Source organism: Takifugu flavidus, unplaced genomic scaffold (assembly GCF_003711565.1).
Source record: "Takifugu flavidus isolate HTHZ2018 unplaced genomic scaffold, ASM371156v2 ctg331, whole genome shotgun sequence".
Taxonomy (NCBI): Eukaryota; Metazoa; Chordata; class Actinopteri; order Tetraodontiformes; family Tetraodontidae; genus Takifugu; species Takifugu flavidus.
Window position 1 is genome coordinate 1264 of NW_026621958.1, and position 23906 is coordinate 25169.

The following is a 23906-nucleotide window of genomic DNA, read 5'->3' on the forward strand; positions in this document are numbered from 1 at the left end:
CCCTTTACAAGCATTGATGTATGATAATCCCTTAGCAATGACTGATGTGTTAACATGGACCCCTGAGCTGAAGAAGCATTTGTGTACATAAAACAGGCCCTTGTAAGTGCTGGAGTGTTAAAGCTGCCAGACTATCAGAAGCCTTTTGAGCAGGTCGTGGATTGCAAGGGTGACTTTATGACTTCAGTTTTATTGCAGAAGCACGGAGATAAGAGGCAGCCAGTGGCCTACTACTCCCACAAGCTAGATCCCGTAGCTTGTGCACTCCCCGCCATGCGTTAAAGCAGTGGTGGCAGCATCTGAGGCAGTAAAAGCCTCCGCAGGAGTGGTGCTACATCATGAGCTAACTTTGCTAGTTCCACATGCAGTGTCAATACTGCTGCTACAAAGTAAGATAGCATTCCTGTCGCCCGCACGTCATCTTTCCTGCATGGCAGTGTTGCTGTCTCAGCCGAATCTGACGATTCGTCGCTGCACAACCTTAAACCCAGCGACGCTGCTACCCACCGCAGAAGAGGGACACCAGCACAACTGCCTGGATGAGGTCTCTACCAAGGTCCTGCCGCGACCAGATCTTAGTGATGTCGCGTTGACTACAGGACGGATACTCTTTGTGGATGGATCATCGAGAAAGGATGACTGTGGACGCACTAGAACCGCCTATGCAGTAGTTACGGCAACTGAGGTGGTGGAGGCGAAATCACTTCCCTCCTCCTATTCTGCTCAAGCTGCAGAACTCGTCGCACTCACACGTGCTTGTGAATTAAGCAAAGGACAAGATGTTACCATTTACACAGATAGTCAATATGCATTTTCCACGTTGTTTGTGTTTGCTCAACAATGGAATTTAAGAGGGATGAAAACTTCGACGGGCAAACCGGTCATGCATGCAGAACTGTTAAGAAAGTTATTAGCTGCAATACAGCAGCCACGTAAAATAGCTGTATGTAAATGCACTGCACACACTAACAACACAGACGCAGTCTCACAAGGCAATGCCTTTGCTGACAGAGCCGCAAAGGCTGCAGCAAATAACAACACACTTCTTGATAATGAGGAATCATTTAGCTTAGAACCTGCAGATAATGATATTCTAAAAGAAATGCAACAAAGTGCTCCAGAAAAAGAAAAGGCCACGTGGAAGAAGCGAGGAGCCAAACTGGATGATAAAGGACTATTAACCATAGGAAACAAGCCAATCCTTCCCCGGAATATGCATGAATGGGCAGCATTAGTGAGCCATGGGCCATGCCATGTCTCAACAGGAGGGATGGTACAGATGGTTAATGAACATTATTACACTATAGGATTTCATACCTACTTAAAAAATTTTTGTTCACAATGTGCTATTTGTGTAAAACACAGCCCACAAGGAGCCCTTAAGGCCCCTGCAGGCACTACACACCATTACCAAATCATCCATTTCACACAGTTTTTCTAGATTTTATTCAGCTAACACCATGTGAAGGTAAACAATATTGTCTAGTAGTGTTAGATGGATTTACTAGGTGGGTGGAAATTTTCCCCACAGCAAAAGCAGATGCACTGACAGTGGCAAAAGTCCTATGTAGAGAATCATTCCCAGGTTTGGCATCTCGAAGGTCATCTGGAGCGACAATGGAAGCCATTTTGTAAATGAGATAGTGAAAACTGTAGGAGTAACTTTGGACATTGATTTGAAGAATCACCGTGCATACCACCCTCAGAGTGCAGGGTTGGTTGAAAGAGTCAATGGTACTATTAAGAACAGACTGAAGAAATGTATGGACGAGACAGGAAAGAACTGGATGTTTTGTCTCGACCTGGTGAAATTATGGATGCACATAACACCACACAAGAAAACAGGCATCACACCCTTTGAAGCATTATATGGGTGGCCTTATTGCCTACCATACTTTGCAACAACAAATGAGTTAGAACATGTTCAGGAAACAATAGCAGATTATCTGAAAAAAGTGTTACTCAACCGATGTGAATACTGTAAATGTTCTGCCTAGTCCTGTGTCTTCCACAGATTCCACCCCCCAGGAACCCATTCAACCGGGCGACTACGTGTGGGTGAAGAAGTTTGTGCGAAAGAGGTGGAACACGCCTAGATGGGAAGGTCCTTATCAAGTACAGCTGACCACAAAGACTGCAGTTCGAGTGGATGGGAAACTGTCGTGGATACACCTTTCCCATTGTAAGAAACAGAAAATTCGTCCAGGTGAAGGCGAGGGAGCAGTGGCGGACTGTCCGTAAACGGCTGACGGCCTGTATAGGTCCAGCAACGGCTGAACCCCGTCGGAACCTGTGAAGAAGCTCTAAAAGGAAATGAAGTTGTTCTTCCTAATTGTGGTGAGTGCTGTGACGGCAGGACTCGTGAGTTTTGGCCTTTGGAACTTCCGACAGGAGGGAGGAGTACCTCTTGTTCGGGGTTGCATTGGCCGGCTCGTGGGATCAGTTGTTACTAGTACTTTGCTGCAGGTGGAAGAACAATCTCTACTGGACGACGATGAAGAGGAATCGGAAGAAGAATGGATCAATGTAATACAAGATGTAAAAGAAATGTTCAAGATGTCTTAAGCTGTACACATGTTGAATTCTGAGTGTAAGAATGTGTTTCTAGGAAAATGACGTAATGCATTGAAATTTCATGAAATTGTAAAGATGTAATACTGATGATGAAAATCTAGACGCATTTAACGATAAACAGGAGGGAATGTGAGAAGGATTATTGTTATTGTTGTTATTAGTATTATCTTTAAATGCTATTGTATGTAGACTTTGAGTGTTTGAGGAATGTTGATAGGAAAGGAAGAACATGAGAGTGTCGTAAAAGTGCTGAAGCTGCTTACTATCAAGCTCAGCACTCAGACGTATCCTGTTGGTCAGGATTAGAGAAGTTTGTAAAGATGTCAGAAGACAATGAATTATGAGATCCTGTTTAGACACCCATTCTGTTTGCACCAATAAAAGAGGTGAGCGAGCAGCAGACGGACGGAGTTGACAGAGGAAGCTTGAACTGCTGCTCGGCTCCCCCTTTGCAAAGGACTCCAGTTGTTTGCGTGGTTGCTCTGAGTCTAGTGAACGAACAGCGCGGGTGATCAAAACTTCATCCTCACATTCTTGAGAAGGTGGTGGTGACTCAGTTACTGGAGCACCTGCAGAGGAACAGCCTGTTTGAGATCTTTCAGTCAGGCTTTAGAGCTCACCACAAACAGCACTTATTAAAGTTACTAATTATCTTCTTAGAGCTTCAGATCATAGACTGGTTTCTCTGCTGGTTCTGCTGGACTTCAGTGCTTCTTTTGATATAGTTGATCACAGCATCCTGTTTCAGAGACTGGAACATATGATTGGGATTAAAGGGACAGCACTAGACCGTTTTAGATCATATTTATCAGATAGATACCAGTTTGCTCATGTCCATTGCGTTGCCTCTTCATACAGTAGGGTTAACCATGGAGTTCCACAAGGTTCTGTACTTGGACCAATCCCTTTCACCTTGTACATGCTTCCCTTAGGAAATATTATTAAGCAGCATGGAATACATTTTCATTATGCTGATGACACTCAACTATATTTATCCATGAAACCAGAGGAGACAGAGCAGTTAGTGAAGCTTCAGACCTGTCTTAAAGAAATAAAGTTTTGGATGTCCTCAAATTTCCTTCTCCTTAACTCTGGAAAAACAGAGGCCATAGTGTTTGGTCCTGAGCCTCTCAGGAATAGATTAGATCACATTATCAAGCTAGATGATATCTCCTTAGCATCTAGTCTCTGTGAGGAATCTTGGAGTAACTTTTGAAGAAAATTTGTCCTCTAACTCACACATTAAAATGCTGCAGCTAGAGTTCTGGCAGATACTGACAAAAGAGATCACATAACTCCTGTACTGGAATCTCTTCATTGGTTGCCCATTAAGTATAGAATAATTTTTAAAACTCTTCGTCTGACCTACAAGGTCCTCAGAGGTCTAGCCCCCCCCCCCCCCCCCCCGCTGTGGAACCAGCTCCCTGTCCAGGTACAGGAGGCTGACTCCATCTCTACTTTTAATATTAGACTTAAAACCTACCTCTTTGAAAAAGCTTATTATAACTAATTCTGTAGTTCCAGTTATTATCCTAGATAGACAAATTAGCATACTTAGAGGGTCTTCTAATTATTAGGTTAACATCTTAGTTATGCTGCTATAGGCCGAGGCTGCCGGGTCCAGAAACATGATCACCTGACAGGCCTCTGTCACTCTGCTGGGTCATGGCTGCCTCTCCTCTCCTCTCCTCTCCTCTCCTCTCCTCTCCTCTCCTCTCCTCTCCTCTCCTCTCAGCTAAAATCAGTGATGTTATTTCTTGTGTAGTTTTTTCTGCTCCCCCCCGTATCCATCTACAGGTATTGCCACCTTCATAGCTGTATGCTGACCTACTGACCTCCGACCCTGCTGACCCATTTAATTCTACCGGCAGTTCATTATAATTAATATAATTAATGTATTTCATGATCTCTGCCTAGTCTCTTCTACCTGTCCTCACCCTTCTCCTACCTCTCTAACCAGCCATCCATCAGCAGGAGGGTCCCCCTTTATGAGCCTGGTCCTGCTCAAGGTTTCTTCCTGTTAAAGGGGATTTTTTCCTTGCCACTGTGGCTTGTTGGGGGTCATGCCCTGGGATTCTGTAAAGCACCTAGAAACAATTTTGATTGTAGCAGATGTTGTATAAATAAAGATTGATTTATTGGTTGATGTCTTGTGTTTGAACTTGCTTTGAAGACAGGCATGATAATAAATCACGCCTTTCATACAATTTCTAGCATACAAACAGTAGCAGTTCACGGAGTAAAATTACAATGTCCAGTAGATTTGTTGTCTTTAAGCTATGTGTGCACCATGTAAGACATTTACATCATAAACTTGGAAATCTAAAACTTTTGGAAGAGATAGTATTGTTGATATTATTGCATAATAATATGTAGTCTAAGTGATCAGAACCATGGACAGAACTCAGAGCTTCTGGCCAGAAATGAGCAGCACAGACCTGACCCACATGCAGGTGAACTACAGTAACAAACAAACGAGATGTGGGTCTGGAGGAAGTCAGGCTCTCCCAGGGACACTAATAAAGCAAGGAGACTTCCCTCTGCCACTGTCACCACAGTTTGCTCCTGTTGCCGCACCGAAACAATTCAATAAACCTAGAAACAGCAAAAATGAATGATTTTAGAAAGTGGCTGCATGTGGGTATTGTTTAGTTTATGTGGGTGTTGTTGAGGTCAACATAGTTTCACACAAAATGGAATGTTTTGTTATTGTGAGGGGTTCTAACAATTACTAGTCTTCATGATAATCCACTTTTAGCTCACCGTACATTAAACGCGATACAAACATATGAAAAAGTGTCAGTCCACCAAAAATCTAAGCTAATTTGTTAGCAGCGAAACTTATCTTCATGGTGAGTTGTAATGCAAAAAAAAAAAGAATAACTCACCAAAGCATTTTTATTCCTCTTATTTTGGTACTTTAAAAATGTAATCGGGATCTCTACATAAAGGGTACGCTCCCGTTCATTGTTAGCGGTTGAAAATGGAAAGTTAAGAGAACTCTCGTGAACAAACGCATTTCCGGTTATTTATTCAAAATGAAGGAAGAATTGCACTATTGCCTAAAATAAAATATTTTACAAGCCCCAGGCCTGGGGGCGGGGTACGTTGGTGAGCGCCTGGTGGCCGGACCTCTGCCCATGGAGTCCGGCCGGGCACAGCCCGAAGAGGCAACATGGGACCCCCTTCCCCTGGGCTCACCACCTGCAGGAGGGGCCAAGGGGGTCGGGTGCATTGTGTGTTGGGTGGTGGCCGAAGGCAGAGACCTTTGCAGTCTGATCCTAGGCTGCAGAAACTTGCTCTAGGGACGTGGAATTTCACCTCTCTGATGGGAAAGATGCCTGAGCTGAGAAGTTCTGCCTAGATATAGTCGCTCTCACCTCGACGCATAGCAAGGGCTCTGGAACCAGTCTTCTCGAGAGGGGTTGGACTCTCTACCACTCTGGAGTTGCCAATGGTGAGAGGCGACGGGCAGGGGTGGCAATCCTTGTTGCTCGCCGGCTCAGTGCCTGTATATTGGAGTTTACCCAGGTGGATGAGAGGGTTGCCTCCCTTCGCCTTCGGGTGGGGGGACGGATCCTGACTGTTGCTTGTGCCTATGGCCCAAACAGCAGTTCAGCGTATCAACCCTTTTTGGAGTCCTTAGAGGGAGTGGTGGAGAGTGCTCCTTCTGGGGGTTCCCTCGTCCACCTGGCTGACTTCAATTCTCACGTTGGCAGCGACAGTGTGACCTGGAGAGGTGTGATTGGGAAGAACGGCCCTCCTGATCTGAACCCAAGTGGTGTTCTGTTGTTGGACTTCTGTGTTCGTCTCAGATTGTCCATAACAAAAACCTTGTTCAGACATAAAGGCGACCACATGTGCACTTGGCACCAGTACCCCTTAGGCCGCAGATCGATGATCGACTTTGTGGTCAAGTCATCGGATTTGCAGCCACATGTTCTGGACACCCGGGTGAAGAGAGGGGCAGAGCTGTCAACTGATCACCACCTGGTGGTGAATCGGCTCCAGTGGTGGGGAAGGATGCCAGACAGACCCGGCAACCCAAATGTATTGTGAGGGTCTGCTGGAAATGCCTGACAGAGTCTCCTGTCAGAAGGAGCTTCAACTCACACCTCCGGGAGAGCTTTGACCATGTCCCGGGGGAGATTGAGTCTGAATGGACCATGTTCCGTGCCTCCATTGTTGAGGCGGCTGATTGGTGCTGCGGCCGCAAGGTGGTTGCTCCCTGTCGTGGCGGCAATGCCCAAACCAGACTGAAGAAGGAGTCATTTCGAGCCTTACTGGCCTGTGGGAATCCTGAGGCAGCAGATAGGTACCGGCAGGAAAAGCGGAGTGCAGCTATGGCGGTTGCATAGGAAGAGTTTGGTGAGGCCATGGAGAACGACTTCCGGACAGCTTCGAAAAGGTTCTGGACCACCATCCTGCATCCGAGGTAGGGGAAGCAGTGCACTGTCAACACTGTGTATGCAAGCACTATGTGCTGCTGACCTCAACTCGGGATGTTGTGGATCGGTGGAAGGAATACTTCGAAGACCTCCTTAATCCCACCAACGCGCCTCCCAGTGAGGAAGCAGGACCTGGGGACAGGCTCTCATATCTCCGGGGCTGAAGTTGCCGAGGTAGTCAAAAAACTCCTCAGTGGCAAGGCCCCGGGGGTGGATGAGATCTGCCCGGAGTTCCTTAAGGCTCTGGATGTTGTAGGGCTGTCGTGGTTGACACAACTCTGCAACATCGCGTGGACATCGGGGGCGGTGCCACTGGATTGGCAGACCAGGGTGGTAGTCCCTCTTTTTAAGAAGGGGGACCGAAGGGTGTGTTCCAACTATAGGGGGATCACACTCTTCAGCCTCCCTGGTAAGGTATATTCAGGGGTACTGGAGAGGAGGGTCCGCCGGATAGTCAAACCTCAGATTCAGGAGGAGTAATGTCGGTTTCGTCCTGGGCGTGGAATAGTTGACCAGCTCTACACCCTCAGCAGGGTCTTCGAGGGTGCATGGGAGTTTGCCCAACCAGTCCACATGTGTTTTGTGGACTTCCAGAAGGCATTCGACCGTGTCCCTCGGGGGGTCCTGTGGGGGGTCTTCCGAGAGTATGGCTGATACGGCCCTCTGCTCCCTGTACGATCGGTGTCAGAGTTTGGTCTGCATTGCTGGCAGTAAGTCGAACTTCCAGTGAGGGTTGGTCTCCGTCAAATCAAATCAAATCAATCAAATCAAATCAAATCAAATCAAATCAATCTTTATTTATATAGCGTCTTATACAATCAAAATTGTTTCAAGGCACTTTCCAGAATCCCAGGGCCTAACCCCAGACAAGCAACAGTGGCAAGGAAAAACTCCCCTTTAACAGGAAGAAACCTTGAGCAGGACCAGGCTCATGTAGGGGGACCCTCCTGCTGATGGCCAGCTGGGTAAAGAGAGAGAGAGGAGAGGAGAGAGAGAGGAGAGGAGAGGAGAGAGAAAGAGAAGAGGGGGAGAGGATAGGAGAGAGAAAGGAGGGGGAGAGGAGAGGGTAGAGGAGAGAGAGGAGGAGAGAGAGAGAGCTGAGGAAGGGAGAGACTGGCTGCCCTTTGTCACCGATTCTGTTCATAACTTTTATGGACAGAATTTCTAGGTGCAGTCATGGTGTTGAGGGGGTACGGTTTGGTGACCTCAGGATCAGGTCTCTGCTCTTTGCAGATGATGTATATCTGTTGGCGTCATCAGCTCGTGACCTCCAACGATCGCTGGATCGGTTCGCCGCCGAGTGTGAAGCAGCTGGGATGAGAATCAGCACCTCCAAAAATCCGAGGCCAGGGTTCTCAGCCGGAAAAAGGTGGAGTGCCTTCTCCCGGGTCAAGGAGGAGATCCTGCCCCAAGTGGGGAAGATTCAGATTCAGGTCCTTTATTGTCCCACAGGGTGAAATTTACAGTGCAACACGGGAGGCTGACTCTATCGCTACATTTAAGATCAGACTTAAAACCTACCTCTTTGAAAAAGCTTATTATTGTTAATTCTGGAGTTCCAGTTACTATCATAGATAGACAAATTATCATACTTAGGGGGTCACCTAATCGTTAGGTCACATCTTAGCTATGCTGTTATAGGCCAAGGCTGCCGGGGTCCGGAAACATGATCACCTGACAGGCCTCTGTCACCCCACTGGGTCATGGTTTCCTCCTTTCCTCTCCCTTCCTCTTCTCCTCTCTCTCCTCTCCTCTCCTCTCCCTCCCTCTCCTCTCCTCTCCTCTCCTCGTCCAAGTCTAGTACTAGTGATGCTATTTCTTGTGTAGTTTTTCAGCCCCCCCCCCCCCGTATTCATTTGCAGGTATCGCCGCCTTCAGAGCTGCATGATGACCTCCGGCCCCGCTGACCCGTTGTATAGTGTATTTTTGTGTGTGTTTCTGTGCTCTGTGCCTCTCCCTCCTCTCCTCTCCTCTCTCCTCTCCTCTCCTCCTCTCCTCTCCTCTCTCCTCTCCTCTCCTCTCCTCCTCCTCTCCCTCCGTCCTCTCCCTCTCCTCTCCTCTCCTTCCTTCTCCCTTCTCCTTCTCTTCTCCTCTCCTCTCCTCCTCCTCCTCCTCCTCCTCATCCTCTCCTCTCCTCTCCTCTCCTCTCCTCTCCACCCCAGCCGGCCATCAGCAGGAGGGTCCCCATACATGAGCCTGGTCCTGCTCAAGGTTTCTTAATGTTAAAGGGGAGTTTTTCCTTGCCACTGTTGCCTGTCTGGGGTTAGGCCCTGGGATTCTGGAAAACGCCTTGAAACAATTTTGATTGTATAAGATGCCATATAAATAAAGATTGATTTGATTGATTTGAACAACAGCAAGAGCATGCAGAGAAAAATAAGATAAAATCGAATCGAATAGAATTTGTAGTATACAGAGAGGATGTACTGTATATTTACAATAATCCAGGTAATGGATACTCGGATACTCGGCCCCTATATACCTGTACATAGTACAGAGGGTGAATGCAATATACATATCAGAATATATAATATTCAGATTGTGCTAGCGGGCGTTATTTTTATTGTGCAGTCTGACGGCAGCCGGCAGGAAAGATCTGCGATACCTCTCCTTCACACAGCGAGGGTGGAGCAGCCGCTCACTGAAGGAGCTGCCCAGTGCTGTCAGGGTGTCCTGTAGGGGGTGGGACGTGTTGTTCAGCATGGATGACAGCTTAGCCATCATCCTCCCGTTTCCCACCACCTGCACCGAGTCCAGGGGACATCCCAGGACAGAGCTGGCCCTCCTTACCAGTCTGTCCATCCTCTTCCTGTTCCTGTCCGTGATGCTACTGGACCAGCAGACAATCCCATAGAAGATGGCTGATCCCACCACAGAGTCATAGAAAGTCCTCAGGAGTGGTCCCTGCACTCCAAAAGACCTCAGCCTCCTGAGCAGGAAAAGTGTGCTATTGCCCTTCTTGACAAGGGCATCTGTGTTGTGTGTCCGGTCCAGGTTATTGTTTAAGTGAACACCCAGGCACTTGTGGGACTCCACCACGTCAACATCTGTTCCCAGGATGTTCACCAGTGCAGGCGGGGGGTTGTTACGCCTGCGGAAATCCACCACCAGCTCCTTGGTTTTGCCAGCGTTGATCTGGAGGTTGTTCCGCAGGCTCCATTCCACAAAGTCCTGAATAAGTTCCCTTTACTCCGTATCGGAGCAGGTGGGCAAGGATGAGTCTCTCCAGCGAAGGTCAAGTACCTCGGGGTCTTGAGTAAGGGAAGAATGGAGCACGAGATTGAAAGGTGGATTGGTGCGGCATCAGCAGTAATGTGGACTCTGCACCGGTCCGTTGTGGTGAAGAGAGAGCTTGACCAAAAGGCGAAGCTCTCGATTTGCCGGTCGATCTTCGTTCCTACTCTCACCTATGTTCATGAGCTTCGGGTAATGACCGCAAGGACAAGATCATGGGTACAATTGGCCGAAATGATCTTCCTCCGTAGGGTGGCTGGGCTCTCCCTTAGAAATGGGGTGAGAAGCTCTGCCATCCGGGAGGAGCTCGGAGTAGAGCTGCTGCTCCAACGCGTTGAGAGGAACCAGATGAGGTGGCTTGGGCATTTAGTCAGGATGCCCCCTGGACGCCTCCCTGGTGAGGTGTTCAGGGCATGTCCCTCCGGTAAGAGGCCCCCGGGAAGACCCAGGACACGTTGGAGAGACTATGTATCTCAACTGGTGACCTAAAACATGAGAAAAACAAATGAGGCAAAAACAGTTTTGAATTTTACTTGCAAGGAGAACGAAGAGATGTGCTCAGTTACAGATCTCCAACACGTTCTGAGGCACAACTTCTGCCATCCTTCTTTTATTGAAAATAGGAGGTCCCTAGTTACATAGAATTCAAATGTGCCTAAAGGGAGGGGGAAAACACAAGATAGCAGGTCCCATACAAAGCAAAAGACTGTAAATCATAATGGTGAAAATACGTATATGTAGGTCTTCACTGATTTGATTAGCTTAGCTCACATACAGCACATTCTTCCATATCAGACAGATTAAAAGAACACCTTCTGTGTCATGCCCTGCAGCTCTATCTCCAGTCAATGTCACTTCTCCACAGCAGCTGCATTTCTGTCGCCCTTGACCAGAGTAGTTCGAGTTGACATATCAAGCATCATGAACATTAAGCATTAGCAAATAATAAGAAACATTAAGTAATGAGAAACAATATAACAAAAATAAAGAATATAACAAGGTAAAAGCAAATAAGAGATAACTTTAATATAGTGGATCTAACAACTGGTCTGGGAACGCCTGGGGATCCCCCTGGACGAGCTGGAAGAAGTACCTGGGGAGAGGGAAGTCTGGGCCTCTCTGCTTAGGCTGCTGCCCCTGCGACCCAAACCCGGAGAAGCGGTAGAGGATGGATGGATTTCACAAGACACATTGATCGTTTTAGAGATAAACTGAGTAAAACAATATATAGAGAGAAATGGGGACAAAGATTAGTGGGGTTTTTTTCCAAACAAAAACACAAAACGTAAAATTGTCACATCCAAAGCAAAATATCAGAGTTCATTTAAGACTATTTCTTTAAAAAAAATATTAGATACATAAAACTTAGAGAATGTCATAGCAGATGTGTGGTGGTTGCATAACCAGGATAAGAGTTTACAAGCTGATATAATTAACACCTTTGTCCTTTGCCTCCAACCTGCAGCCAGACAGCAGAACAATTAACAATTTGTATCAAAGACTTTCATTACAGTATCAATATTATGTATTCAAGGCAAAACTGATAATTATACATTTACCATTGCCTACAGTCTAACTCTTTAAGAGTCTTATGAGTCTTGGCGCTTCCTACTTTAACAATAACAATAATCATTGGTAACTACACAGGACAGAACATGTTCACTCAAATCTCAAAATTGTTTTAACTCTCATGATACAATTTAAATAGATTAAACATGGGTTAGTATAACTAAAACAGCATATGTTTATTTGGCCATTGGACCGTGGATAGACGATGAGCGACGCTTGCCTTTAGTCCTCCCTAGCAATAGGTGGCGCCATAACACTACTAAGCCTTGGTTGTGGGAATAAGATTTCCGCTTCAACGACGGTCTTTCCTTCCGGCTCCGGTCTGTATCAAGTGGAAAGGTAAAGGCCTAGTCGGCATAATAATCTAAATTTATCTTCTACATCAGTCGTTGAATTAAAGTAATTTGTTTGCTTTTAGATTGCTCCTAATATAATAATAATCTTCTCATACGCATTTGTATCTTAAACTCCCTTTTATTGTCGATATTCTCATTTGATTAGTGGAAGTGAACCCGATTGTGATGTTCAGCTATCACATTTCTTAAAATTTACATTTAAAACACTTGCTAGGGACATTTGAACTGATTTATTCAACTCAAGTTGTGGTCAGAATGCAGAATTCTACTTCATCGCAAAATGAGATTAGCTTATGTTCTTTTCCGGTGGAAGCCAGTTAGTATGCAGTCAGTGTGGAACATGGTTAGTATGTAAGAAGTGACATGTTGCTTATTACAGATGCTGATGCCCAAGAAGAATCGCATTGCTATTTATGAACTCCTCTTCAAAGAGGGAGTCATGGTGGCTAAGAAAGATGTTCATCTGACCAAGCATCCCGAGCTTGCTGACAAGAATGTGCCCAACCTTCATGTGATGAAAGCGATGCAGGTGGGGATCTATGTTCATCGCTCAGGCTACGTCATACTGTAAACGTAACTCAGTAAAGATAAGATCAGTGTAGGAGCAACATCAGCGTTAGATAATAGATAATATGGCATCCTTGTTCCTTTTGAAAAGAGCACTTTTAAGTGAACAAGCTAATACAGCAAAATTGCTTTTTAGTCACTTTGCCAATTGTTAAAAATGTTTCCTCAATGTTTACTCCCCAGTCTCTGAAATCATGTGGGTATGTCAAGGAGCAATTTGCCTGGCGTCACTATTATTGGTATCTTACCAATGAAGGCATCCAGTACTTGAGAGACTTCCTCCATCTTCCCCCTGAGATTGTGCCTGCCACCCTGCGCCGCCAGACTCGCCCTGAGACTGCAAGGCCCAGGCCCAAAGGTAAGCTGCTATTTAAGAAATAACATTTGAATTAATAGTAACATTTTATCTGATTCCGGCCTTACACCAATGATCTTAATTTGGGGGTGATTCCTGAAATCAGTGGTACGTGGTTGGCTAAGATTGTGTGTGGATATTAGATGAAACGGTGACAAAAACATTCAATCCACACTCTTGAAGTGAAGTGAATAATCTGGGAGGTTAGATTGCTTTTATACTCCCTGCAAAGTTGCCTCAGCCCCCCAATCCAAATGTATCCTACAGTCACTCTACTCTTTAAACCAACTTGGAAATCTTTAGCTGTACTCCAATTGGGATATTTCAAAGATGAAGAAATCATTTCAATACCAAGCATTCGTTTTATGTTGCGTACTGGTATCTTGGTGTGTTGATCAATTCTCATATTTGTCTATATTTGTTTTCCTGTAATTGTGTAGGAATGGAAGGAGAGAGGCCTGCCCGCTTGAATCGTGCTGAGGCTGACAGAGATACATACAGGCGATCTGCTGCTCCTCGTAAGTATACAGATGAGTCGGGCTTCTAAACTTTTTATTTCTGTTGTAATAATTATCTCTCCATTAGCTGGTGCTGACAAAAAAGCAGAGGCAGGTGCTGGAGCTGCCACAGAGTTCCAGTTCGTAAGTATTAATGCAATTTTTATTTTACCTACACCCGCCCATCTATTTGACAGTATTTTAAAGGAATCAGTGAAAATATTGATCTTTTTGACCCCGATTTATCCACATTGCAGAGAGGTGGCTTTGGGCGTGGCAGAGGACAGCAGCCTCAGTAAATTTTACTCTTTCTGTACAATAAAGAAAAATGCCTGTCCAGTTTGCTTAGTGTGGAGTTGTTCTGTTTAAAAGCTTTTTATAATTAAGTGGAAAATGTCAAATCTTATAAAAGGTAAAGATGATTTACAGCATCTAATCATTTAATTTGAACAATTAACCTAAAATTCTGGCCCAAAACACACTCACCTGTCATGCTGATATAAGTCAAATGATTTCAGTCCCTCATTGGCAGCCCTTGTCCTTACATTTTTTTTAATGCACAAGTGCAATGATCAACAAGGGGCTGAATGTGAAATACTTGTGTTTATTTGTTGGCACATTTATATTACAATCTTAAGTCTCACTGGCTTCATTCCCAAATGAGGAAACAAAATTCCATTGACAAGCATGAAACTTCAAGGATGAACTCAACAATTTAAAGTGTACGGATGTTTTATTAAACATTTCAATCAATAAACTTGCCTGTTCCCAAGTCACTCATGACCACAGGAGCATCAATTCACTGGTAAATGAAATCTGTAATACTGCTCACTTTCATTGTGGCTACCAGGCAGGGCATTACTTTTTCTGGACAGTTCTGAGTAACTCGATGGGTAAGAACTGGTCCTGTGATGTACAACCATGACAGCGGAGATCGCCATTGAGGAGGAGCAGCAGCTTCATCAGAATGCCACAGACTTCATTTAACTGACAGATTTTATACAATTTAAGTTTCCTCCTGTACTCAAACCTTTAGTCAAATAGTATGAATCACCATGCTCGTGGTGCTGTATAACATTTAAATAAGTTTCTTGTCAAAAACCTTGGGAACAAATTAAGATGTTATAAATGAGTAAATTCTTAACCACAAGTCTTTGCAAAGTGCAAGGTTGACTACTTTAAAACAAGGCTGACTTTGTGGGCATCATGGCCAAAGACTGAAGAATGTCTAACTACATATATAAAATACATGAATTCAGTGTGAACAGTCAAGCAGATGACTGGAAGATGGTGTAGAGCACAAGCAGACATATGACCCCACACAACGTTACAACGATATAAAATCAATTGTGCTTGGGGGAGGCGTGAAGGCATCCAAATTGTTAATTTCCTAAAGTATAATTAGAATTTTGGCTTGTGATGAGAAAATTTGGACCAGTTGAAAGTTGGACATGAACAGGAAAACAAACCCTGATTTGATAGTTTGTCGTGATCTGCTTGAATTCTAAATTAAAATGGTGCTTTGAAACTGCCAAAGTGGAGAGCGGACTCATCCCACACAAACACAATTTAGATTAGAAACAGGGTTTGGACTATATTTGATTCCAAACAGCCTCCTCACTTTCAGTTATTGCCATGGTGGTTGTTCTTTAGCCTCAGGTGTCCTCCATGCTTCCCCAGAGTTCCATCATCTTCAATACCATTGAAACAAATCCTTTTATCACTCAACGTGATGTGTACAGTCCTCAAATATTTGGAAAATGCTTTGTCATTTATGTACTATCAACTCTAATCTGTGCAGAAATAATCAGTTTACAATAATAACCTATAACATGCCAAGTACAGCGCCTCCAGTTTCACAGTATTGAGTCCATTGCCTCACGCCGCCTCGCGGTCGTGCGGTGCAGCTCGGCTTATGAGACTTTTGCCCCGCCTTTAGAGAGAAAACACATTAACAAAATAATTTTACATGTTAAAAACAAGGTGTCAACTATACAAGGCTTGTTGGTTCCGCATCTTGCCAAAGACAGTATTAGAGATTCATTTATTTCATTGTTGTGATTGTTTTTGGAGATGCAGATTAAATACTGAGGGTTTTAAAAGTAGGGGGGAAAGTGCCTATTGTAGGCACCAGTACTTTGCTGTCAGTGTAAACAATTACTTACAAACAAATGATTAATGAAATAAGATTTAATATCTTATGATATGTGCTGATTTTCTTTAAACATACAAATCAATGATTTTGAGATTTAGAACTTCTACCGACTCGGTATTTGGAGGGAAGACTGACGTTAGTGACACAATTTTAAATGAAAAACGTGGTAAAGACACTGAGGAAAAAGTGTGGTTCATTCTACACAGTATGTTGACATTCTTTCACTCTTTTCCAGAATGTATATTCTGTCTGAGTGAACTTGTAGTGCTTATCAGATGAGAGGAAAATTCTACTGACATTTGAAATGACCAGTGAGGACCGAATCCATATGCAAGACACAAATAACCTTGAAAAGATCCAAAATTCTCAGACTTTACCAATTATTCGTTCCAATCAGTGAGATACAACAACACAGTACTTGTGCAAGAGCAGCCGTTCTCTCAATCTACTGAAATTTCTTGTCTTTACCAAAGGGGAGTACATCAATGGACATAAATCATTCACAGAAAAATTAAATTATAGGATTAAAAAAAAAAAAGGACCACCAAAAGCCTTCTGCTTAAGCACTAAGTATACACTTTTACATTACAACAGTAAAAAGTAGTTCTTGCATTCAATAAACACCACAATAAGGGCACGGTAAGGAAAAACAAAAGGTGGGAGCAGGAAAACAATTTCATGCAGTTGTCAGTAAAAACAAAAAAGACAGGTCAAAAACTACATTTACATGTAATATAAATGTAATTTTTATGTACAAGTGTTACAGACTTGTCACTTAACACTTGTCATCAAGTCTGTGCCACTGTTCTGGCACAAAGGAGTTGGCAAGGCAAACCATGTTATTGACAGAAGAGCAGAGATATGAAAAGAAAGGAAAATAAGACCGCAATTGGTGGCGGAAACTCTGGGGGGGTTTAGAGTTGCTCTTTTAGTTATCTGATACCCGAGACGGAGCTCTGATTGATGCTGTACGTAGGGGATAAATCTCCCCCTATTGTGGCCACCAACGGTGTTCCGTTACTGGTCAGGCAACTCTCCTGGAGAGCTTCAAAGTAAGTAGCCTGCACGGGCTTGTGACACCGCAACACTTGGATGGCTTCTTCAATTTTAAACCATTCCCTTTTCCTTCCTGTTGACAGAACAAGTTTTCACTAATTATATGCTCCACACAAAATACTGATGTAGAAAAAAAAGGGAGGCATCACTATTTTTACTACACAATAAAACAGAATTATTTATATTTAGACATCTATTTTCATAAACGACAGAAATTTTACCAATGTTGACCGAGTCCTCCCAGTCTTCGAGTACCTCAGTGACAATAAGAACATAAACGTAGGTTCTGTGTTTCCGTTCTTGGTTCTGAAAGGGGAAAACAAAATTAATTTCTCCTTCATTAACATAAAAGCATGTGAAAACTTATTAGTATGGAACAAGCATCACCTCAAATACTCCAACCAAGCGCCCTAAAGTCCCCTTCACACCAGCCTGTTTGAATAAAGAGAAGCTATTGAGAAAACGATGATTATTTAGTACTATTTATACATCTGCTGTAAAAAGTGTTGTTCCAATAAAAACAGTATGGCTCGCCTTTATTATTTAATTTTAACTTAAAGGGGTCATGACAGACCCAAACTCAACATAAGGCTTGACCGGATGTGTTTGCGATGAATCTCTGCTCCGTAATGACCACAGAGCAGATTTGTTTCAAATCAATTATCTGTGTAGACCAGTTGTGGCTTTGTTTCAATCCAACTCCAGCACAAGGTCCAATGATCTGGAGCCCTCCAGGAAAAAAATGCAAGGTGACAGAGCATCAAACTAGCACAGTGCAGTAAGGAAGTCAGTGCGAGAAAAAAATATGATTTTTTTTTTCTCCCCAAAATAAATAGAGTGTTTAGGGCAGATTATTTTCAACTGTGCCAAAGGGACCCATGCTTTCAAAATATACTTATATGAAAATATGAACCTAGAATAAAATAATTAATCTGTCAATTCAACATTTGAGTAAAAATAAATGCATTTTGTATTTTACAAGCACATTAACACCAACAAAAAACAAATGTGGATTATTTTACTCTTCTGGATGGAGGAAATACTTTAATCACTTGGTATGTGTCTCATTTTACACACAAAGCCGTAATATTAAGCTATCGTACATGATTCCTTTACTACTGCCTGTCAGAGCCATAACCGCTACTCACTCAAGATGCAGGAGTGGACAGACAGTAAAGCCAGTCCCAATTGCAATTAAATTCAGTGCATTAACGGTGTACGAGTTTAGGGTGGAGTAAATTGAATATGACTGTTTTAATCCCACACAATCTCATTTGATACGGTTTTTGGATTGTCATGAACTGACATGGTATTTCATACTTTGCTGAACTAAGAGCAAATTGGACTACAAGGAAGATAATGTGAAAAATTCAGAGGGGGCAGAATGAGAAGACAAATTCAACAAAAGTAGAAAAAAAACCCTTCTGATTTAAGCTCAAGATTTGGCAGGAGCGGTCAGTCTTCATACAGTTCATAGCAGTTGAGACAGGGAGGCCCAAACAGCCGTACACCAAAAAGTAGTGAATGCTAATTTGCGGGTTGGTCAAGAATATGGTGCTGTAGTTCAACACACGTTTTTGAGTTGTCAAAGATTAGATTCCACACAATGCATTAAATATAAAAGTAATACAATTTTTAAAAAAAATGCACATCGTAAATAATTTTACAGCCCTTTTTCTGTTCATGGACATTGCTTTACTTTAAACCCAGAAGCAGATAAAAGTTAAAACTTTTCACAGATAGTACTAACTGAATATGTCTCGATTGTTATAATTAAACATATTCTAATAAAAATAATCTTCAAGAAAGATGAGACCATTATAGCCCAAAGGAGAGTACTGGGTCAGGTTTGGATACAGCAAGAAAACTTGTTGACATCTCTGCAGCTTCTTCTTTAGGTTCCAGTTTCAGCCTATAAATAAAATGGAGCCTGTACTCACTGTATCAGGAACTTGTGGTGGAATCCAAGATCATATAAACCCTACAGGCCCACTGCTAGAATCCCCCAGAGAGCAGCCAAGGATTAAGCAATAGGCCAAAAGTCACAGGGGATGTTTTTATTACATAGGAAATGTATTCCACCTGGAGTACCAATATTCCTGTAACTATAAACTACCAGGCATCAACTTTGGAGAATGACGGACTTTGAGTGTGGGTTGCAAGTTATTCAACCCAACTTATGCTTGTGACCATAAGAAAACTGAACTGGCATTTATTAGGATATGTGCTGTCACACCACTGTCTAAAAGAGAGAAGACAAAACCGAACACGGTGTTGCACTCAACAGGACGAAAAGCCACCACAAAGCATATTGTGTCCATTTAAGTAAACCTCAATAGTGATGTGACACTAAGAATGCGTTGGCAGGTCACAGAGTTCTGCAGCCTAAGCTTCCAAACAGCTGGAGACAAAATAGGCATTGCATGACTTAACCTACTGAGAGCAGACAGAGTGGAAATGTTGTGACAATACCAAAATAATGACTGACGGGATTGCTGACTGAAATAATACCATGGCAAAAATCATTGTGAGGGGCAACATTAATGCCCAAAGAGACGACAAGAGAGAATGTTTTTACACTGAATCTCAATGACAATTTTAACTTCACAAATCCAAGTAAAGTTGCTACACCACCTTCTTGACATAGCCAACATGTGTAAATGTGCTATTTTTCATTTATTACTTTGTTGAATGCTTTGCCACGGATTTACAGTGAGAGTAAAAAGTATTTGATCCCTTGCTGATTTTGTTGGTTTGTCCACTAATAAAGACATGATCATTCTATACTTTTAATGGTAGATGTATTCTAACATGGAGAGACAGAATATCAAAAAGAAAATCAAGAAAATAACTTTAAAGAATTTATTTTAATTTATTTGTTTTTCATTGAGGGAAATAAGTATTTGATCCCCTAGTATGCATTAGGAGTTCTGGCTTTCACAGACCAGTTAGACGCTCCCAAACAACTTGTTACCTGAATTGAAGACACCAGGTCTAACTAATCACCTGTATGTAAGACAACTGTTCACAGAATCAGACAATCAGACAGATTCCAAACTCTCCACCATGGGTAAGACCAAAGAACTCTCTCAGGACCTCAGAGACAGGATTGTTGACCTGCATAAATCAGGAATGGGCTACAAAAACATTAGCAAATTGCTGGGTATTAAAGTAACAACTATTGGTGCAATTGTGAGAAAATTTAAGAAGTATAACATGACCATCAATAGACCTCGGTCTGGTGCTCCACAGAAGATTTCACCTCGTGGGGTGGCAATGATCATGAGAACAGTGAGAAATCGGCCTGCAACCACACAGCAGGAGTTAGTGAATGACCTCCAGGCAGCTGGGACCAAAGTCACCAGGAAAACAATTGGCAACACTTTGCGCCGCAATGGATTAAAATGCCCGAAAGGTACCCCTGCTTAAGAAGGCACATGTGGAGGCTCGCCTAAAGTATGCCAATGATCACCTCAAAGATGCACAAAGTGATTGGGAGAAGGTTCTGTGGTCAGACAAGACCAAAATTGAACTATTTGGCCTAAACTCTACTCGTCATGTGTGGAGGAAGAAAAATGCTGCCTATGATCCCAGGAACACTGTGCCCACCGTCAAGCATGGAGGTGGAAACATTATGTTTTGGGGGTGTTTCTCTGCCAAGGGCACAGGGCTACTTCACCGCACCACTGGGAAGATGGACGGAGCCATGTACCGTGCAGTGCTGAGGGACAACCTCCTCCCCTCTGCTAGGAAGCTGAAAATGGGCCGTGGCTGGGTCTTCCAACATGACAATGACCCAAAGCATACAGCAAAGGCAACAAAGGAGCGGCTCAAGAAGAACCATATTAAGGTCATGGAGTGGCCCAGCCAGTCTCCAGACCTCAATCCAATTGAAAATCTATGGAGAGAGCTGAAGGTCCGAGTTGCCAAGCGACAGCCCACCAACCTTAATGATTTAGAGAGGATCTGCAAAGAAGAGTGGGCCAAAATTCCCCCTTGATATGTGTGCTAACCTTGTGGTTAACTACAACAAACGTTTGACCGCTGTGCTTGCAAACAATCTCACTGTATGTGTGTGTGAGGAGCCAGCACAGAAAAGAAATTATGAATTCAATATTTTGCTCCGTCTGCTGTCAACAAAACATGGCTGTTTTGCAAAATTGCCCCCTTTGCAGCAATGATTGTTTTTTTACCATGATACCAAGATGATGCCTGCTGTGAATGACTGGAGCAAGAAAAACACCTAAACATTGTATGTACATGCTTAGCCTTAGATGGATCACAAATCTTATCAGAATGCCATCTTTCATAAAGTAGGAACTGTGCTGAAAAGTTGGCTGCAATGAGATTTTTCAAGTTTTGGTGTACCATGCAACATTAGAGTCATGTGAAAATAAAAGTCTCTAGTTTTGGGTCACCACTCGAAATTACAAGACTTAACGGTAAGAGAAGAAAATGGAAATTTCAGATGTCACCTGCATAGGGTCATCAAAGAGTTTTAATTATGTATGCATGTGTGTGTGTGTCTTTGTCTGATGAGCCTTTTCATTCGATTTAAATCTCTCTCCCCTTTTGACACATCTTTGTTCAAAGCACAAAAGCAGTGGCCATTAATATAATACTTAAAAATCATAAAGGTTACAAAAGTTTGTCAGTTTTTAAAAATTGTGGCATATAAATGCTGCCTAGCAAATATGATGCCAATGTTGCCAAGAGTGCTCTCTTTCTCTCTGTTCATTCAACCTGGAAAACCTGCAAAATGGGCTTTACAACATAGTATAAGGTCCAGTGTTAAATACGGTTACGAGTTAAAAATGAAACAACACATCCGAGGACCTATGTTCAAATTGGGAATCTGTTCTTGATACTATTTTCTTGGTATAAACATGAACCAAAAATGGACATTTTACATATACATTTTGCATCTGAACGTAGAGGAGAGTCTATGGATTTGTTCAGTGAATCAAAAAGAACAATTATACCATATTAAAATAAAGCATCCATAAACACAACCAACCTCCTCACACACTTCTCGAGCCGCAGCAACACTTGGCTCCTCTTCAGGTTCCATTCCCCCCCAGGAACTATCCACTTGTCAGGATGTCGACTACTGCTCACCAGCAACACCTGCAAATCATAAGTATGCTGGTGTCATTAATTTAACTACACGCAGTAGCCAAAAAATGAAAGATGCAAAAATATTCACACCACACTGCTTAAACATATGCTCTTCACCCATGTAATCTGTAAAAGTGATTACCCACGTGACATCTCGATACACAGTAAACACAATTTGAAGTAGCTAAAATTGCATCATACAAGATACATGGAAAAAAGTAAACATATCCAGGTTAAGACCACTAGGAGACGAACTCGAACTTGGAGTTGGAGACGAAGTGGAAGATTAGGCTGATAGTGGTATGCTGTAACCACAAATACTGTCGACACGTTCTTGTTTCCAGTATACGACAACGGCAAGTTCAAATATACAAACCCAATTATGTAGAGAGATGACAATTATAGGTTCCATTGTCTAACCAGCAATCATGTTACTAAGAAGTTTGGCTAACGAAGCTAATGTAACATTAACACTGTATGAAACAATAATTACCAGGCAAAAATCATCCTTAGAGTGGATACAACGTAGACAATAATTTCTATTCACTCGCACCATTATGAAAATCACAAATGTCCGACTACTCCTCGGCAGCAACATGGCTTATTAGCAAGCCATCCTTAACCTTAGCATGGAGCTAACAGGTTGACATAAAGTAAGGGGCAGAAAAACCTGTCGTTGCTATGTGCGAAGCTAAAGAGGCTTACATAACACATTGATGTGTTGGCTCAAAACACTGAAAACAGAAACGAACTCATCAGACAATGTGTTGATTTACATTAGGAGTGCCAGATCATGTTAAACTGACATAAACCAAAGCTTTTTCGATTAGGCAAACGGAATTAAACACAGGTAAGACATTGAAAGCAGTCGCGGCTGCTAATGTTAGCTTGGCCCGCTAGAAAGAATGTCCACCGGTCTCACCTCCTCCTCGGTTTCACTCCTGAAGCATAGGCAGGCGGCCCGCTTCTTGTACCCATCCCCGTCGTACGTCCGGGTTTGGTTTGACTTCAGCTTCATCATTTTCAAGAGCACAAATATTCTAAAATACAGCTAATTCTAAAAATAAAATAAAAAATGTAATTGCAAAGTCTTCCTCAGGGGAACCTCTGCGTTTGGATTAATAGAAATAACTTCTTCTTCGCTTCATTTTAACAAACCTAGGCACAGCTTCGGCACAATCGCCATTACAAAGAGCCGCTACGCCCACGACGTATTTTAACCTTTACTAGCGCAAAAAGCGTAAGGAAATTACGCAACCCACGTCCAAGAATTAGGAGGACAGATTTGGTGAAAATGCAACAACAATCTGTGACTGGAGTAAGGAAAAACCGACACCTTTGTTTAGGTAGGTAGAAACACACCTTTGTTTTGTAGGTCCTAATTTGATGCGGTTTTGTTTGTTATATTTTTCTAACAAATAAAATCCATTGTTTTCAAAAGCTAATCAATCAATCAATCAATCTTTATTTATATAGCGTCTTTTTCAATCAAAATTGTTTCAAGGCGCTTTCCATAATCCCAGGGCCTAAACCCTAGACAAGCAACAGTGGCAAGGAAAAACTCCCCTTTAACAGTGTTGGATTGCAATACCTCCCGTATGTAGCTGCCGATCCCCGTGTTCGTTGAATGAAGACTTCGAGAAGAAAGTTACCAATTTCGAAATGTATTTGACAATAGAACCAATTCCAGATACAAATATTACAGAGCTCCGGGCCAGTTCATAACCCTAACAACAACAGAGTTAATCGTCAGGGCACGAAGTCTGACCACCTAACTATCCCTTGGCCCAGTCCTTTATAGTCACACACATGCAAATTCACAATGTCCATGCAATCCAATCCAGATCCCCCGCTGAGATGTCCTCGTCCTCTTCCTCCAGTCCCCTGCGGTGTTGGTAGGGTTCTTCTTTTCCATTGTTTTCCCAGGTAGCCAGATCTCATTCTTCATGCAAATGTGATCATCAACCCCCCTGATGT

General features: G+C 43.0%; 2 protein-coding genes and 1 long non-coding RNA gene across 3 annotated transcripts; 2 read left to right on the forward strand and 1 right to left on the reverse strand.

Annotated features, from left to right (window-relative positions):
- The first annotated feature begins 1416 nt into the window (after positions 1–1416).
- On the forward strand, positions 1417–3033 carry LOC130520262 (uncharacterized). Its single transcript, XR_008948744.1, has 2 exons — positions 1417–2337; positions 2467–3033. It is a non-coding gene; the product is annotated as an uncharacterized LOC130520262 (long non-coding RNA).
- An 8974-nt stretch (positions 3034–12007) lies between these two features.
- On the forward strand, positions 12008–13939 carry LOC130520264 (40S ribosomal protein S10). Its single transcript, XM_057023975.1, has 6 exons — positions 12008–12164; positions 12561–12710; positions 12932–13106; positions 13544–13621; positions 13689–13744; positions 13858–13939. The coding sequence occupies exons 2-6, from the start codon at positions 12561–12563 to the stop codon at positions 13897–13899; spliced, it is 501 nt and encodes a 166-aa protein (XP_056879955.1). The 5' UTR covers positions 12008–12164; the 3' UTR covers positions 13900–13939.
- A 245-nt stretch (positions 13940–14184) lies between these two features.
- On the reverse strand, positions 14185–23156 carry LOC130520263 (diphosphoinositol polyphosphate phosphohydrolase 1-like). The gene is given in 6 exon segments (XM_057023973.1): positions 14185–16884; positions 17033–17117; positions 17199–17243; positions 21829–21890; positions 21893–21938; positions 22852–23156. Coding segments are annotated over 6 exon segments (534 nt in total). The 5' UTR covers positions 22951–23156; the 3' UTR covers positions 14185–16687.
- Between the last annotated feature and the right edge of the window lie 750 nt (positions 23157–23906).

Excerpts from the sequence above, each read along its gene's own strand:
- LOC130520264 (XM_057023975.1), top strand. The coding sequence starts at position 12,561 with ATGCTGATGCCCAAGAAGAATCGCATTGCTATTTATGAACTCCTCTTC. Across the intron at positions 12,711-12,931 it reads ATGTGATGAAAGCGATGCAG|TCTCTGAAATCATGTGGGTA; the intron begins GTGGGGATCTAT and ends TTTACTCCCCAG. Across the intron at positions 13,745-13,857 it reads CTGCCACAGAGTTCCAGTTC|AGAGGTGGCTTTGGGCGTGG; the intron begins GTAAGTATTAAT and ends TCCACATTGCAG.